General features: G+C 43.0%; 2 protein-coding genes across 3 annotated transcripts; one reads left to right on the top strand and one right to left on the bottom strand.

The window, feature by feature from the left end:
* The first annotated feature begins 396 nt into the window (after positions 1–396).
* Positions 397–11069, top strand: LOC143333199 (glucose-6-phosphate exchanger SLC37A4-like). 2 transcript variants are annotated; one of them, XM_076751175.1, is made up of 10 exons: positions 397–526; positions 1485–1818; positions 2442–2674; positions 3986–4232; positions 7297–7449; positions 7539–7624; positions 7708–7821; positions 9560–9625; positions 9731–9869; positions 9969–11069. In XM_076751175.1, exons 2-10 carry the CDS (start codon positions 1671–1673, stop codon positions 10133–10135), a joined length of 1353 nt encoding a protein of 450 aa, XP_076607290.1. In that variant the 5' UTR covers positions 397–526; positions 1485–1670; the 3' UTR covers positions 10136–11069. The 2 variants fall into 2 exon arrangements, with proteins under 2 accessions (XP_076607290.1, XP_076607291.1); XM_076751176.1 differs by having other exon boundaries at positions 512–817.
* A 2076-nt stretch (positions 11070–13145) lies between these two features.
* On the bottom strand, positions 13146–16804 carry hmgn1b (high mobility group nucleosome binding domain 1b). The gene is made up of 6 exons (XM_076751226.1): positions 16602–16804; positions 15108–15131; positions 14906–14935; positions 14773–14814; positions 14570–14677; positions 13146–14159 (listed from the first exon to the last, which is right to left on the bottom strand). Exons 1-6 carry the CDS (start codon positions 16617–16619, stop codon positions 14112–14114), a joined length of 270 nt encoding a protein of 89 aa, XP_076607341.1. The 5' UTR covers positions 16620–16804; the 3' UTR covers positions 13146–14111.
* Positions 16805–18063: the final 1259 nt, after the last annotated feature.

Genomic DNA, 18063 nt, shown 5'->3' with positions numbered 1-18063 from the left:
CAATAATGCAAATCTTCAGTATCTAGTTTGGTTCTACTTGTACACACTAAACAGCAGCCATCTCAACTGCATTTCAACTACCTGCGTTATGAATCCGACAGAGGGCAGCAGTGAGCACCATGGGCTAAATGTTGAGCTTTTATTGAATAGATATAGAATAGTCACAAATAATCGATCGTCGACTAGGTCGAATCGACCTGCAGGTCCAACTGATTACGAAGCGATATGAAGGCATAATGGATTGCTTATTGTGTCCGTCGTGGGAAATGTAAAGATATAGCTAAAGAGTTTGGCGACGTGAGAATTGATCGGACAGCACCAGGAAGATGATTCGACACTTCAGCAATAAATCCTGAGTCTCGGTGCGCTTGAAACTGTAGCCTGCAGCGCTGTGTGGTTTGTGCCACGGTGGCTGAGGCTCCCCTCGCCTCTGTGCGTCACAGTGACGCGTTCATGTGCTGCGCGTTCATGAACGCGCGACGTCTCCCTGCATGGATGGGATCAGCAAGAGGGGCGCCGATGAAAGGTAGCCAGCTTTACATGCATTTCCTCATTCAGTGTGGCCATCAGACGGTATACGGCGGTATAGACGACAGTGCATCGATGTGTAGTTTTATGTCGGCATGTGGTCAGCTGTAGGCCTGAAGGACGCTCAGATACACGGAGAGCCGCACAAATCAGTGCGCCGCGAATAACTGAGTCGCGGGTGACAGAGTTAGCTGGAAACGTCCTGTTTTGCCACTGTATCAGTCCATCGCCATCTGTAATGTTGTTGTATTCACTGTCTGTCACGGGCTGCCGTCTGAGGGGAAGCTCGGTGAGTTGAAATGGGATTAGACGCTGCAGCACGGAAATCATTTAAGAGTTAAAGCTAACACGAACATGGAGCAGAATTGCTCCTGGTTTTTGGCAGGATGGAAAAGATATTTACCAGTCATGTAAGGTCAGCTTAACTTCTAAATTTCTTTAAAACAGGGCTACAACCCCGTCAGTCTGCTAAGTTTAATTCCTTGGACGACACCTGATATTTGCAAGCTTGCTGACTGGACACCTCCAAACACGATGCCCAAGCCAGTTAAAGGACAACTTTGACATTTATGTGACCGCCCACTAGACAAGTGTAACCTAAACCAAGCTGCAGGACCAGAATGCCACTTTATTTTGGACTTGCACCTCAACCTGTGACATGAGGCGCCCTAAATGACCGGGTGGCAGGTCAGCTGACCATCACAGCATCACACCCACTCCAGATAAAACATTATCCTGAGCAGAAAGTGTTACTGTTTAGTCAGAGTTGTGTTACAGAGTTCCAAGTCTCTCTGTAAAGAGCCTGATGGGCAGCGTGTCTGAACAGAATATCATAAAATTATCCTTATCTGCTTCTTTAGCCCATTAAACCAAAGTGCTAAATATCTCACCTCTATAAAACCAGTGGTAGTTGCTTCTGTCTGAAGTCATTTTTGTTATGTTGTCTTCCTTTCCAGGCTGGTGTAAGGTTTCCTTCCTCTTCCCTGGCTTCTACAAGCAGCAGCCTCACAGATAGACAGAACACACCTTGATTGGCTATAATCTAGATGCCAGAGGACCCAAATTCAAGACTCCACTGAAGAAAAGACTGAGAAAATATTTTTTGTTTTTCCTCATCATCCTTGAAGTTGTCAAGTGTAACCATGGGGGCCACAGGCTACGGCTACTATCGTGCCGCCATCTTCTTCTGCATGTTCATCGGCTACTCGCTATACTTCTTTAACAGGAAGACCTTCTCCTTCGTCATGCCCTCTGTGATGGAGGAGATTGAACTGGACAAAGATGACTTAGGTGAGACAGTAGCATTAATGGAGCATTTTCTTTTTGCCTGGTTGAAGAAAGATTTCCTTAAGCAATGATCAGATCTGTGATGATGTTTGACAGAAACATTTTGCAATAATTCTAAATCTGCCTTAGTTTGCCAAGAGCGCAAAAGTATCAGCATGCACTGTGGCAAACTGCAAACTGCTAGACACAGACAAAACTGCTTCTTCTCAAGGTTATTCATCCAAAAGTGTATTATTTGAAGTGCTGAATTGTCAGTTTCACTCTCATCCACCTATAAAATCCACAGTGCATAGCTGTACATCCTGTGGACAACATGAAGGTCTGAATCAAACGTCATGGCTGTCCATCTGTCGAGATGCTTCACTCTTAACTACAACTGTCTACCTCACATTGGCACTAGAGGAAGAGTATGGGGATCACTAAAGTCCGGAGGGTTGATCCTCTGGGAACCATGAGTTTCTCTCCACAGTTTCTGATTTTGTATTCTTGGCAGTGAAATGACTTGATTCTTAGTTGTCATCCAACTGTTGTTGCCTTCACAAGTACGAGGCTACAGCCCATGTCTCCTGTAGCATATTCTCTCTCTGTACATTGCTGTAATAGTAACCCTCGTGGTGTCTCTGCAGGTCTGATCACCAGCAGCCAGACCATGGCCTATGCCATCAGTAAGTTCATCAGCGGCGTGCTGTCAGATCAGATCAGCGCCCGCTGGCTTTTCTCCATCGGCCTCTTCTTGGTGGGGAGCATCAACGTAGCCTTCTCCTGGTCCTCCACTGTGTCCATGTTCTCACTGCTCTGGTTCATCAACGGCCTGGGACAAGGCTGTGGCTGGCCCCCCTGTGGGAAGGTGCTGCGCAAGGTAATATCATCCTGTCTGCCATCACGTGCAACACAGATCCCTTATTCAGAGTAATCGTAATGGTCAGAGCCAAGGGAAGTCCCACTCTCAGCACGCAGGCTGTTTGTGATGCCTGTGATAATTCTGGGCAGCCAGTGAAAGGGTGTAACTCTGGAGTGTTAGCCATCTGCTGCCAGACATACTGTCTGTGTTTTCACTCTGAACTGTGGGGGAGAGAGCGCACCTGTCTCTTGGTTGTTGGAAGTGTTTGGAGTAATCCTGTCCCTTGCTGTCAGACACCACTGACCTGTGGACCAGAGGTGGTTTGAGGAGGTGTCAGCCTGTGGCAGCTGTGTGAGCCACTGACTGTCCAAGTCCAGAGTGGTGATATTGGCAGTTCTAGCACTTTGAGAAGTGTTGACCAACTATCTGCAAGGCCTCATTGACAGATGGCTTTGGATCATCAAGGCCTGCGGAATGATATGCATAATGGGAATAAACACTGTTAAAGCAAACCCTAAGCATTCTGCAACTCTGTGCTCAGAGACAACTTGAGGCTTGTGAGAAGCTGCTTTAAAAGTAGCAGTGTTCAAAGGTGGGGAATAAATAAACAGCCTTTGACATGTGTTCAGTCTGCTGGAGGGGATCAAATTACAGTAGAATGTATTTATAGATGATCCTCAGTCGATCTTTCCAAAAGAAGAGGAACTTTGACCAGAGGTGTTCTCCCTCTCTGGTAAGATTGAACATCCTTAATACCTCCAAGTCTGCACCAGTTTGCCACAGCTCTGCAGCTCCTGATCCACAGCTGAGTCAACATGCACACACTGTGTGCACGGCACACAGCACGGCATTAAATCAGCCTGTGAGCTGTTTGCCCAGTGGATTCTTAAGTTACTGGTTATTCTGTTGCTCTGTTGGGTATACTGTGTGAGGAATGCTTCTGGCTGCCGTCAGCTGTATTACATCATGAGGGGGTGTGGTTCTGATGCCATGTTGCCAGAAGCAGTAAAATAAGAGAAGAATCTGTGTCACACGTTGGAAAAAGGAAGGGCTGGTGATTATTTGCTCAGAATGTTTCTTCTATTTGGTTCTTGTCTTAATCCCCTCTTAAAGATAATTAAATAAAGTGAATTGACGTGTTTTGACCATGACCTGTGGTTTGCTTCAGGAAAGTGGAACATGGAAAGTATCCAGTAGTATGTGCAATGTAGTTGTAAACATACATATGAAGGTCATTTAAGTGTGCATTCTTTGCCCCTGCCTGCATTGTTGGATTTTAGAAATGTTGACCACTCTGCTTTGTTTTCTCCTCTGTCTCCTGTCCATCAGTGGTTTGAGCCCTCCCAGTTTGGAACATGGTGGTCTGTCCTGTCCTGCAGTATGAACCTGGCCGGGAGTCTGGGTCCAATCTTGGTCACAGTGCTCCTGCAATACTACGACTGGAGGACCATCCTGTCAATGTCAGGCATTTTCTGTGCTGCCTTCTCATTTGTTTGTCTGGTGTTGGTAAAGAATGAGCCAAAGGATGTGGGCCTGCCCAGCATCGAGGCCGCAGCCAAGAAAGGGACTAAGGGAGGTAAGTAAAGACAGTTACCTCAAAGCATGCTGGTCACATGGTGCCAAGTTAGCTCCCTTTTGGTTAAAACATCCCAACATTGGGTCTCTCTCAGCTCCCACACTTGCAATATTTGTGAGTGGTCACATGCCGACTATATGATGAAGTTCTGGGAACAGCACCAGTACCTAAGGTCCTGTTAAGACTGCAGTGTGTGGAGGTTCATGAGCGCTCACTGGCACACGCTTGGTTAATGAGGATATCCCATGGCATGCACAAGTACAGACACATGGCTGAAATGAGCTCAAATGATTCAGCGAGTTTCTATAAATTCAACGTAATGAACAAGTAAGTACACAATGTTACACTTCCAGTCAGATGACAGTGTAAAACAAGCACCCATTCAGCAGGAGGAGAAGGAGGAGGAGGAGGAGGAGGAGGAGGCTCTTACAACCTGCAAAGCCATTAAAGCTGCAGTAGGTAAGATCGAGAAGAGATCAGTCTTAGCTCCCTCTCCGCTGCACTCATGTCCTGCCTCCAAGCCCCTCCTCCCTGCAGCATCGGCGCGGCTGCGGTGACAACCAGTAACGTTAGCCTTAGCATCGGAAACAAGCTAACTCTGCCCAGCCGCTACATCACAGTTGCTAACATACCGTACACACTGCGGAGTGTTACTGTAACAATCACCATATTAGCTTTATGGTTATTTGTTGTCTTAGCTGTACATGCTGTTGTTGGCAGTGGCGGTATGGGTAGTTTGTCCTTTGCAGGTGACTGTTGCTCCGCCATAGCTTTCACTAGCCTCCTGACGCCGCTCAGAGAGCTGTTTGACTGAGCGGCACCCGGTAGCATGAGCGGAGGGAGGGGGCGGTTCGCAGGGTGTGTGAGTAGTGATTGACAGATGTCAGACCCTCCTCTGGCTCTGATTGGTTGTTTTATGTCGGGCACGGTGGATTCTTGCAAATCGCAGTAGGAGCAGTTGGCCATACCAATGGAGCTGTTTTTTTTTTCACAGATTACATGTTTCATGTACTGCTGTCTGGGCATAGGGACAGTTTTAGCAAATATGACAAAAAATTACTTTTACACAAGTTACCTACTGCACCTTTAAATGGAGTTATCTAGGAGCAGGTTGGCCTGCTGTACATACAAAACTCAACAGTTATCTTTAATAGTTTCTGTCTGATCATTTTTTGTCTCACTGCTGGACTTGATAGGTTCTCATAGTTTAAATGCTAGTGCTTGGAAAATAACCATTTTTTGCATGAGCTTGGACCGATGACCTCAAACACCAGTTTTCTGATCTTACAGTATGTAAGCATGTCAGACAACCGCAGACTAGACTGAATTTGAGCCATGATCACTGCTGAGTGTGATGGATTGTAACTACCCACACAGTCACAACTGGAACCCCAAAATTGTGCAGATGAACTGTGCATGCTGACATTATTATCAGATCAGGAGGTCATTGGTAAGGATTCTGATGCCTGCACCAGTAATCTCCAACCACTTCCCACATGCAGGTGGAGCAGTTTGTACCTCATCAGTAAGAATTGTTCACTTATTTTGTGTTTGCATTAAAGTCTGTTTCTTTGTTATTTGAAAAGTACATAATACATGTCAAATATACTTTGTCCAGGCCTTTTTTCACCAAGACACTATTACAGTGGTCTACATGCAGTACCTTACTGCCACTGCCATATCATATCAAATATGTGGTTGCAGTTATTTGTGAATTCCTATATTGTATTAATGTCTGTCCCTCTCAGTCTATGAAACCGCATGCTTTAGGACACTGTCCTTTTTTCTAGCATAGATCTGTTCTTGCACCTCACAGTCATCTCCTTTTCACTGCCATGACACACCAGGGAGAATTGTAAACTCTACTTCTAACTCTAATCTCACCACCTGCTGATAGTGATTACGCCTCTGGCACAGTTTTTACAAAATGTTTGTGGAAATGCAGGCCAGAGCTCTGCTTATTGACTAGTCCTGCCTCTACACTCGCAGCTACAGAAGCATTTGCTTTAGTCCAACTCAGAGAGACTCAGGAAAAGCGTCTCCCCTCAGACCATCAGGATGATGAACTGTCCAGAACACCTTTCTCTGAGCAGCTCCAATTGTCTGCCTATAAATGATACACATGTATGTTCTACATTTTTCCTATAATGAAATGATGCACTTAGCATTTTAATACAAATATGACATGTCCTCTTGTATTTTTTTTTTTTTTTTTTTGTATCACTTAGAGGCCATGTTCACAATAGACAGACTCCGGGCTGGATCCAGACCCGGACCAAAATGTAATTTAATTTTGACCTGGAGCAATCTGACTAGTAGCTGGATTTAGCAAGAATGTTATCAGAGTACAGAGGTCAAATTTAAAAAAGGCATGTTTAGAGGCAGCCGATGCCAATAAAAGTCGACTGTGTCTAAGCATGAGTCAGTACGGAAGTACATGCTCATTTTACCAGGGAAAACATGAGACCAGTTTACTTAATCTGCAACCAACCGTTGGTCAGTTGAAGAGTAGTAAAATACCACTGTGGCGCCACAGGTGCCTGTTTTCAATAACCTTGTGCAGAGGTGAGAACTGCAGAACTTCACCAGCTGAAGCCATCATATCAATCTACCGGCAGAATAAATGTGAAATCGACAGAGTCAAAATGTTTAACTGTGAATACAGTGAAAACCTTCTCCTGCCGTAAATCATTGATGCACACAGTGGATCAGTGTCTGCCTGTGTTTTGTGTACACAGTTGTGGAGTTTTTGGAACAGTGGAAATGAACCTTAAGACTTGTTTGAGTTCTCCTGCTCGACAGTATGCCACCCCACATTTTACTGCACATATTGTAAATATGAGTATGGGACAAATAAATCTCTCATCTGTTGTTACCACAAGATGGCGGTGTGGATGGCTGGACGTTACTGGAGTTTTTAACAGATCTGTGTGGCTGATTGAATATTTCAGATCTGATATACAGTGTTAGCAGGACTCACTCCATTGATATATGTTGACCTGTTGGTGATCTCTTGTTCATTAGAGTGAGTTAATGTGTCTCTGCTTGTACTTGTACTCACCAGGCAACAGTGAGAGCACCCTGAGTGAGTTCCTCCTCTCTCCTTTCCTGTGGGTGCTGTCTCTGGGGTACTTGGTGGTGTTTGGGGTGAAGACGGCTGCCACTGACTGGGGCCAGCTGTTCCTCATGCAGGAGAAAGGCCAGACTGCTCTCATGGGTATGCATTTTCACTGTCCATTGCTTCTCACTGATTTTCACTCAATAGAATGGTGTCAGGGGTGCTGACATGAGCTGCGTTGCTCACAGGCAGCACCTACATGAGTGCCTTGGAGGTTGGAGGTTTTGTGGGCAGCCTTGCTTCAGGTTTCCTCACTGACAGAGCTGTAGCTCGGGTGAGTAACAAACAGCGAAAAAGTAACTGGGATTATTGAGTAAAGGTCAGTGTTAAAAACATCCTCTCTTTGACTCTCTTCAGCAAGGCTTGGGCACCCATGGCAACCCTCGTCATGGTCTGCTCATTCTCATGATGGCTGGTATGTATGTGTCCATGTACCTCTTCAGAGTCACCATCACACCTGAAATCCCAAAGGTAATTACACCTTAATGTTGTTTGTTACTATGTAAAGTGTGTGAAATGTACAGTTGTGCTCATAAGTTTACAACCCTGGCAGAATTTATGATTTCTTCTTTTCTTTTTTCAGAGAATATGAATGATAACACAAAAACCTTTCTTTCACTCATGGTTAGTGGTTGGGTAAAGCCATTTACTGTCAAACAACTGTGTTTACTCTTTTAAAATCATAATGACAACAGAAACTACCCACATGACCCTGATCAAAAGTTTACATACCCTGGTGATTTTGGCCTGATATCATGCAGACAAGTTGACACAAATGAATTTCAATGGCTACTAAAGGTAAACATCCTCACCTGTGAACTGTTTGCTTGTAATCAGTGTGTGTGTATATAAAAGGTCAGTGAGTTTCTGGGCTCCTGACAGACCCTTGCATCTTTCATCTAGTGCTGCACTGAGTCATGGGGAAGGCAAAAGAATTGCCAAAGGATCTGCAGAAAAAGGTAATTGAACTGTATAAAACAGGAAAGGGATATAAAAAGATATCCAAGGAATTGAGAATGCCAATCAGCAGTGTTCAAACTCTAATTAAGAAGTGGAAAATGAGGGATTCTGTTGAAACCAAACCACGGTCAGGTAGACCAACAAAAATTTCAGCCGCAACTGCCAATAAAATTGTTTGGGAGGCAAAAAAAAAACCCACAAATAACTTCAGCTGAAATACAGGACTCTCTGAAAAAACATGGAGTGGTTGTTTCAAAATGCACAATAAGGAGGCACTTGAAGAAAAATGGGCTGCATGGTTGAGTTGCCACAAGAAAGCCATTACTTTGTAAATGTCACAAAGCATCCCGCTTACAATACGCCAAACAGCACAGAGACAAGCCTCAAAACTTCTGGAACAAAGTCATTTGGAGTGATGAGACCAAAATTGAACTTTTTGGCCACAACCATAAATGTTACATTTGGAGAGGAGTCAACAAGGCCTATGATGAAAGGTACACCATTTCTACTGCGAAACACGGAGGTGCATCACTGATGTATTGGGGATGTGTTCGCTACAAAGGCACAGAAAACTTGGTCAAAATTGATGGCAAGATGAATGCAGCATGTTATCAGAAAATACTGGAGGAAAATTTGCAGTCATTAGCCTGGAAGCTGCGCATGGGACGTACATGCACGTTCCAACATGACAACGATCCAAAACACAAGGCCAAGTGGACCTGTCATTGGCTACAGCAGAATAAAGTGAAGGTTCTGGAGTGGACATCTCAGTCTCCTGACCTCAATATCATTGACCACTCTGGGGAGATCTCAAACATGCAGTTTATGGAAGATAGCCCAAGAATTTACAGGAACTGGAGGCTTTTTGCCAAGAAGAATGGGCAGCTTTACCATCTGAGAAAACAAAGAGCCTCATCCACAACTACCACAAAAGACTTGAAGCTGTCATTGATGTTAAAGGGGGCAATACATGGTATTAAGAACTGGGGTATGTAAACTTTTGATCAGGGTCAGTCGGGTAGTTTCTGTTGTCATTGTGATTTAAAGAGAGTAAACAAGGTTGTTTGACAATAAATGGCTTCACCCAACCACTAACCATGAGTGAAAGAAAAGTGTTTGTGTTATCAATCATATTCTCTGAAAAATGGCCAAGAAATCATAAATTCTGCCAGGGTATGTAAACTTATGAGCACAACTGTACATGTTGCCAGTTTTGAAAATGTCACAAGAGCTTATTTTCTTTGCTTAGGAGGCTCCTCTTTGGGTCCAAGTCATTCATCCTGTCTCTGTCCTCATTGGTGTGTCAGAAAAAGAGGTACGCTCAGACATTTTATAGGGTTCGTAGGGGATAAACATTTGATTTGAATGTTGGGATTGCTTTCAAGAACACTGTTCCTCATTTTCTTCATGTCATACACAGATCTGGATCCTCTTCCTTGGTGCTCTCTTTGGATTTTCTTCATACGGACCAATTGCCTTGTTTGGGGTGATAGCCAGCGAAAGTGCTCCTTCAAATTTTTGTGGAACCTCTCATGCTGTTGTAGCACTGATGGCTAATGGTAAGCTGCAGCATGACCGGCAAAAACATCTGTATGATTAACTGCTGTATTCCTGCTTTGACTCATTCATATGATTAAACAAACTTGCTTCTGTTACAGTGGGGGCTTTTATGGCAGGGCTTCCCTTCAGCACTATTGCCAAACAGCACAGCTGGGACATGGCTTTCTGGATAGCCGAGGTGATAATGGCCATTGCCACCATTGGGTTCTTCCTTGTGCGCAACATGCGCACCAAAATGGGACGGATCGCAGAGAAAATGGACTAATGTATCTTCCTGAAATGAGCCACCTGCCGATGCCCTGATATGTGACTATATGGACTGATTTCTAGGACTGTCGATGGCTCTGAATACAGAATACTGGACATTAATACAACTTCAATTTGACCAAACAAAACCACACAGACTCATCTCAGATACTTTTTCCTGATTAATTGGGTTGATGTAGATGCTCAGGGTGTATGTGAGCCATTAAACCACTTTAGATTCACAGTCATACAGTAGCATACTCATTTCCTCATATTCACCACCAAATATAGAGTAGATATTGTTAATCACAAGTAAACAATTTAGTGCTTCCACTTGATCCTATGGGCAGTTTTCACGTCGGGACTTTTAAAAGTTGCTGTATGACAAATGTATGCAAAGAAGACCCTGGACATGAAAATATGTAAAGGTTGTTGTTGATTTTGGCAAGATAAGGTGGATTTATGCTGCCCATTGCATCCCTTGCCTTCAGTTAAATTAACATATTGAATGTGTGCTCATGGGCTTGTATACTCTAGACTAGTATTTGTCTAGGTATTTGCACAAATGTGGTAGCATGTGCCATGGTCATTTTACTTATACCTCAAGTATTTGTAAAAATGTGGGCTCATCATGAAATGAAGTACTGAAGTTATTTTTATACAGTCTGTGCTACATGATACAGAATGTAACAATGATGCAGACTTGTTAGGCCACGTCAGCTTTTGTGATCTGACATGTTTTTAAAGATCAAGTAACATGAAACCTTTGTAACAGGTGGTTTGTCACTGCCACAGTAGTTTGTACAGCAGTTAACTTTCTCATCTCTAAAATCTGTGTTTTCACATAATAATGGGTTTACACTCAGTGCCATGTTGGCATATCTATATCTACTGGAATCATACAATGGACCTGAAAAGGTTAAGGACATCTAATAAATGTGAAGATCACCTTGTTTGTGTATGTTTATTTGTAAACTGGCAGTTCAAGTTGGCACCCACAGCCTCACAGTAAGATTTGATCTCATACTTCGGCCAATTCTGAAAATATCTTAAAATGCATTTGCGCTAAAGATGCATAAACCTTCCTCGAGCTGGAAGGAGAATGTCTGCTCATGTCATGCCTACAGCTAAAGGAGAGTTGCAGTCTGTCTTAAAACATTACTCACATGCCCATACGTCTATTGGAACAGTTCGAGGTTACAGTAAGTGTTCCTTCTGTCCATACAGGCCATAAACTGCTTCCTTCCTCCTGCAATTCCAGTGTAAGTGATGAGAAACAAAATCCACAGTCATTGTTATGTGTAAAAATGCATTCCAAAGTTTCGCTGACGATAATAAGATGCTGACTTACACACGTTAGCTTCCAAATTTAAAGTTTTCACTAGAAAAGTTTCTCTTCGTGTTGCTGCCACTCCTCCGCAGCTCAGCAGGGAAACACAGGGAGCTTCAGCTGAACCTTGTGTGACAGACTGTGGAATTTGTCTCCATCAACTACATAAAATAAACAATAGATAGAGGTCTCTTCATGGCCGGTAGGGCTGAACAAGTAATCTAAATAGTATAGAAATCACAACAGGGCCAGGTGCAATATCTAAATCGCAGGAGATGAAATTATTTGATTATTTGTGGCCCAACAGAGATGCCCCAGCCTGCAAATCATTTTCTGCAGACATAAGGAAACATGCTTGTTTGGTACAGACCTCAGCAAAAATCATCATCATTTTTAGATTTTTTTTCAGTGAAAATGAAATGCAAAATGACCATTCCCATTAAATCATGACTCATGTAGCAATATCTGTCAAAATAATTGCATTTATTTGTTTATTTATTTAAATATTTATTGCATATCGGTCAGCCCTCATACGGTCAAGAGGAACGATTACAACAACCAAAAACTGTCGCAATGTACATGTTGCCATGTGAGTATTTTAAGACACTTGAAGTCAGTGTATGCACCCGCAGTATCTTCCTGGATTTGGGTTTGTAACTGCCACACTGAGTTCATGTCTTGGACATTTCTTTATATTTGAAGATTTTACAAACCGAGGGAAACACTTCACAGCCAGACTAAAGTATTCTTAGGATCAGTTAATATAAACTTGACCACTGAGGCCACAAATATTTAAACACAAGAATTAAATATGTCCCCAGCAGTGGTCGTGTGCAGAGGGAAGAAAATACAAAAAATACGGTCACTGTTACTGGAAGATGCGCACTTCAGGTTGACTTGTAATCTTCCATATGGACTAAATGCGTTTATTTGTTTTTCCAGATGAAGAGTGATCGTTGTATGCTTCAGTGACGCACCGGTCCTTCAAATAACCGCTCAAACAGTGGTTGTATCCGTGTCCGGCAGTCGATATTTTAGCAGTGAAAGCCAGTAGTCTGTAGGATATACGGACAAAATATGAACGGAACAAAGATGTTTGTGCTGTGTGGACACCAGCGTTAAAGTGAAACTTCCGTGCACCTTCCTCCTCACCTGCTCAACAGACCAATCACAGCAGGACCGGAAGTGAACGTGCTGCCGCTGTAGCATAAGAGTGGCACGATGTGATTTGTTTACTAACAGAAGCTCAATATTATTTTAGGAGAAGTGGCGTAAATTGTGTAAAATCGTAATGCGAGAAAAAGTGAAAGGCGAGGCAGAAAAAAACAGCTGAAAGCAAAGAGACGCTGTCCATGGTGCTGAAAGCATGTCATCTGCTTTTACTGGGACACAGCCTGTAAAACTATTGATAGGAGACTGACAGAGAACATCTGAAATCACCTGCAATGAATTAAATGTTTATAACACCCCCCCAGTATGTTTTAGTACCCATCAGCAATCACTTACAGCATATATATACATCAGTATCAGTGCTGAATCCTGCAGTGTATCTGACATATTTTCTGTTAGTACAGTATTTTTCACAAAGCCTCATGAGCATGATTTATTTTCCCTTTGGTGTATTTTAAAGCAGTGCCTTTTAGTTCACACTTCATGTTCCTACACCCTTGTATCAGCAACTTTTCAGAATGAAACCGCGTAACAACTACCAACCAAGTTTTATTGGTTTGTTGATAACAATCATTACACAGGTACATCTATAAACAAATAAAAAGAAACTGCACACTTGTACTTGATACAGATACCTAAAACTCACATGAATATTGCTACTGCTGGTATGCATTTGACATCTCAAATAAATGTACATTTTGTCTGGTGGCCTTTAAGAAGCCAGTCTCAACAGTTAGCTTTTTTATGGTTACACAGCTCATTAGCTTGGCTAAGAAAACAAATTCCATTTTTACCATCCTTACAATGTACCATTACACACTGCATATAGAAAGATTGAAAACCTTTTTCACAGCAGCTATACAAATTTATTGCGATGCTATCACAGAACAGAGACACAACCAACACACGCGATGCACAGTTCTGATAGGGAGAGCTCCAGTACTAGGGATTTTAGCTTTATTGATCAGATTCGTTAAGAAAACTGCATGAGTACAAGAGTTAACATATAGGAACAAAGCTTACAAACATTCTAAAACACTGTTTTTCATTATAAACAATAAAACAATGAGTTGCCCTGTGACTTTGTCCATTCCCACCCCAGCACAGATTACGCACACTGTCCCTTATAAAGCATATGGAATGTAATCCACGCAGGCAAGCTCTTCCGGTTGTTGCCCCAGCTCCTGTGAACGCCGTGCTTGCGTGTTGACATGGTAACCTGTCCCGCACCCCCCCTCCTTCACATTTAAAACTGAAATGAAATCCACCGACAGTTAACAACAACGACCGCAATTTTTATGGCGATGCAAAATTGTGGGATGTGATGAAATTCCCGTCTCCAAATTGACTTTTTTCTTTCATTAAAAAAAAGTGTTCTCTACAATCAAACTACTAAAAAACCTGTATTTAGAAAATAGTTGATAAAAATATTCCCCTGAATTGTACAAGAAAAGAGGTACAGGGAGCACTGGTAAAAGACGTGGTTTGAGAGGTGTTATTCTGCTGCCTCGTCTTTTTGTTCAGCTGCATCTGTAGCTGGTGCCTGTAAGAGAAGTGTAAGAGTGTCAAAGTCTTTTCACAACGGAGAAGATCTTTATTGTTCCATCTTAACATGTGACATAAGACAACACTTTATTAATCCCCTGTAGGGGAAATTAGGGTGTTACAGGCAGCAGCAATTGTAGCAGGAATATAAAAGGAGACATACATGGGAATAAGAAATACAAAATAGAACATAAAGACTATATATATGGGGAAAAATTGAAAGTTGCATGTGGTGATTGAAAAATTGCACATGGCAAGTTAATTAAATTGTTTTCCACTATTGCACAGTAGATAAAAAGTGTAATTCAGTATATTAAAAAAAATGTGTATATGCATAGGCTTGGTAGGAAAAAGACAAAAGATATGTAATATTGAAGAAAATACATGATATGACGTCAGGACCCTTACCTCCTCCTCAGCTTTGGCTTCGCCATTCTCAGCGGGGGCCTCTGGTGCTTTCTCTTCAGGCTTGGCCTTCTCTACCTCCTTGGCTTTCTTAGGCTTAGCAGGTCCCTTCTGCAAGCAGCAATATCAACCCCATTAGTCACTGTTTCAACAGCTGAGAGTCTAATACATGAATCTAATCAGAAGTAATCAAAACAAGGTCCCACCTTTGGCTTAGGTTTGGCCTCTGCCTTTACAGGTGCAGGTTTCTATGGGAATAAAAACATTGATGTCAGCACTAAGTATAGCTTTAACAGCATGCATATTTGTCTGTGACACTGTGGGTGTGTCTGTGCTTACATCTTTCAACCTGAGAGATCTCCTCTTGGGCTGCAGAAAAAGAGAACAGACAGGATGATTACTTTGAAAATATCAAACAGAGGCTCTCAGTGATGAGGTGCTACTGACCCCTGGTGGGTGCACACAGTAACTCTCATTATTTAGAATTTGAATAAAACACAATTACTCCAAACATAAATATGGTAGTCTGATTATTCCTTACCGCTGAATCACCTCCTGCAGCTGGCTGCGAGAGAACAAAAGAAAGAAAGCCAGGTTAAAGAGACTGCCTGCATTCTACTGTGGCTACAGTGGGTTTAATTGGTGGTGGGCTATGGGCTTTAAGCATTAGTTATGTAACTACAAAGTGGGCGTTTCCAGACAGAATATTAGCCTATGGCTGCACATCCAGCTTCATGCACGTTGTAGTTTTGTAGTTTAGACCACGCAGTGGAATTGGCTGAGACAGGTGCCACAGTCTCGTGGAGGGGGTGCATATAAACCAATTCAAAGATGAGTAAGAAGACACACTCATTTGTCAGCATGTCCTAAGTCGTGTTGGTTGGGAATCAAAACAAAAAAAAAAAAAAAACAAAACAAAACGAAAGTGTCCTTTAACGTGCTTTGATACAGTTTCGCGTCGTAAGATCACAGCATATGGAAGTTAATACAGCGACATGTGATCGTGCTCTCCCACCTCCTGCAACTCATTTGCCCACTGTAAAACTCCGGCGGAGGAGGGGGCGGACTCCGCCTCCTTCCCGACACATCCATTCATTGGTAATAAATGGGAATGCCAGTGTACGAAGAAAACTGAGCAGTGTGGTGAGTGTTCCCGCCATGAATTTGAAAAGAGTCACTCCGAGATGCTCAGCGATCTGGTAGCAGAATCTACCAGAACCCCCAGCAACAAGAGCAGCGCTTTGCTGACGGAGGCTCGCCATTGCATAACCCACGAGTGGCCTGAGCCGACAATACACAGAAAGACACTCCGCTAACACGACAAACGCCTTCACGAACGCACTCGCACCGGGGAAAATACGGGCGGCCATGTCCTGATAAAAGCACACATGCACGCTCGGTTTATGAAAGAGATAGTCGCAACATCACATTAAAAGTGTTTTTTGCTCCACAGGAAAGCCCAAAACAAGAACTAGTGCCCACGCGAAAATAACAACCATAACATTACAGCCAAACTCCCACCGAATTACACGCTGTTACATATACGTTGTCGATGTCGGTCCCATTTTCTTTGAGAAAAACTTTAGTATCCAGCGTGTCGACCCCCATAAGAAACAATCAATATGCCGCCAACTTTCTGTGCAGAAAAAGCATCCATGGACAGAGAAAATTAGCCTGCTTTGTCTTACACTGACACTAAATTATTTATACGCATTTGCAATTGTGCATGTCACAATCCTCCGGTGAAAGAAATACCCCGGCACACATTAAATCACTGGCACAAAGATAATCACTGCACGAGAGATAAGACCAAGAATCAGCTACTTCACAGAATCAAAACAGAGCCGACACACAGCGGCTAAACTCTTGGCTGCACGGTGCCAACATTGTTGACATCCACCCGGAACGAACGCAGACATTTGTAGCAACATTTCAACAACTCTGAACGTCAGCGTAACAAGCCCGTTTTACAGACCGCAGTTGGGGTTTATACATGCTGTATTACTAAATGCATGAAAGATGTCGGTCTACTCACTGTGCTCCTTTTAGGCATGGTTGGTTTGTGTGGGGGTGTTTTTTTTTTTTTTTTTAAAGAAAAAAGAGCTAAATGTTTCGCAATATAGGAGAATATACACTGGTATATTCAAGATAAAGCTGTGCCAGTACAGTCTAACACAGCGCAGCAAGACGTTAATGTTCCATTGGAAGAAAAACTAGCTCAAACCGGATTGGATTCTCCCCCTCCCTCCCTATTAAAACCGTTATAGTTCCTGCGTGATTGACTGGGCTATGCCCTGCCCCTGCTGTCCGTTGATTGGATGATATCATAGTTAGCAGTCCGATTTCAAATCTGGGCTCTTACCTGTGTGGATACGTCACACGTCAGTCAGCAAACATGGCGAGCTATTTGTCTGTGTCTGGAGCCATTTGGTATAACGGGGCAAAATTGTCTTTAAATGTGCCTTTCGCCTCAGTTAGAACGATTTTTATTCCCCACCAAATGCGGCAGTGTGACACATGCGACCAGTGCCTCTGATATGTGTCACAAGCGAACCCATTCCGCGCCTGTAACACGAATGACAAAAGAAAATGTGGCATGTGTAATGGTAGAAGATTGAGAGAGGGGTGTGTGCTCCCCCAGTCAAGTCTTTTGTATTTTAGCTTGGGAAAATGGCGACAGAATAGTTGTGTGTGCAGCTCGTAGCATTTGTGTGTTCTCGTGCAGCCTCCTCGCGGTGGTGTCACCGTGCACTTGCTCCGCTGAGCGCGTGCAGTCCAAAGATGACTCCACTGGAAACAACCGCGGTGGCGCTCCAGCTTTGTGCGGAAGTCATTCCAGACATTTCAGCGTGGAAACATTCATTCATTCCCCCGAGTGAGGATACAGACACGACCCTGACTGTCTTATTCCCCCCTGCTCTGACCAAACTACAGCACTCACCGCCGTGGCACTTATTTGTGCACCGGCCAAACAAGAAAAAAAAAAAGAGACTATGCTATTTTTTTTATTATTATTATTGTTAGTATTTTTTGTAAGATGATGGTATGATAATTTAATTTAATCTCCTTCCATTGGGACATTATGGGATGTAGCTCACAAACCTACCTGTCATATGTAGGGGATATTCAGCCCATACTTTTGTCAAAAACATTCTTTCTATAAATTGTTCTATTTTGCTGGAGGTGAGGAAAAAGATTGATCAATGTGTCCTCCTACTGTATTTCAGCACTAGTCTCTGTCCGCTGTGTCAGGATATTCCCTGGCTTTGGGCAGTGTCATTATTACTGTTTGACATGTATGATATTATTGTGATTATGATTATTTGTGGAATATAGGACTTGAAAATAAACTTTTCAAACCGTAAAATCATCACAGATAAGATTATGTGAGTGCATTTTTAAATGATCCCTCCCTGCATTCTGGACATCCCAACATCCTGTTTCAGCAGGAAATACATCACATACAGGAGCAACATGCTCATAACAGTTAGTGCCTT

This window comes from Chaetodon auriga, chromosome 15 (genome assembly GCF_051107435.1).
Source record: "Chaetodon auriga isolate fChaAug3 chromosome 15, fChaAug3.hap1, whole genome shotgun sequence".
NCBI lineage: Eukaryota > Metazoa > Chordata > Actinopteri > Chaetodontiformes > Chaetodontidae > Chaetodon > Chaetodon auriga.
Note: the sequence above shows the minus strand (reverse complement) of the source record. Positions and strands in the feature narration are given on the sequence as shown.

Excerpts from the sequence above, each read along its gene's own strand:
- LOC143333199 (XM_076751175.1), top strand. The coding sequence starts at position 1,671 with ATGGGGGCCACAGGCTACGGCTACTATCGTGCCGCCATCTTCTTCTGC. Across the intron at positions 1,819-2,441 it reads ACTGGACAAAGATGACTTAG|GTCTGATCACCAGCAGCCAG; the intron begins GTGAGACAGTAG and ends GTGTCTCTGCAG. Across the intron at positions 9,626-9,730 it reads TTGGTGTGTCAGAAAAAGAG|ATCTGGATCCTCTTCCTTGG; the intron begins GTACGCTCAGAC and ends TGTCATACACAG.
- hmgn1b (XM_076751226.1), bottom strand. Across the intron at positions 14,936-15,107 it reads CTGCAGGAGGTGATTCAGCG|CCCAAGAGGAGATCTCTCAG; the intron begins GTAAGGAATAAT and ends CTTTTTCTGCAG. Across the intron at positions 14,678-14,772 it reads AGGCCAAACCTAAGCCAAAG|AAGGGACCTGCTAAGCCTAA; the intron begins GTGGGACCTTGT and ends TGCTGCTTGCAG.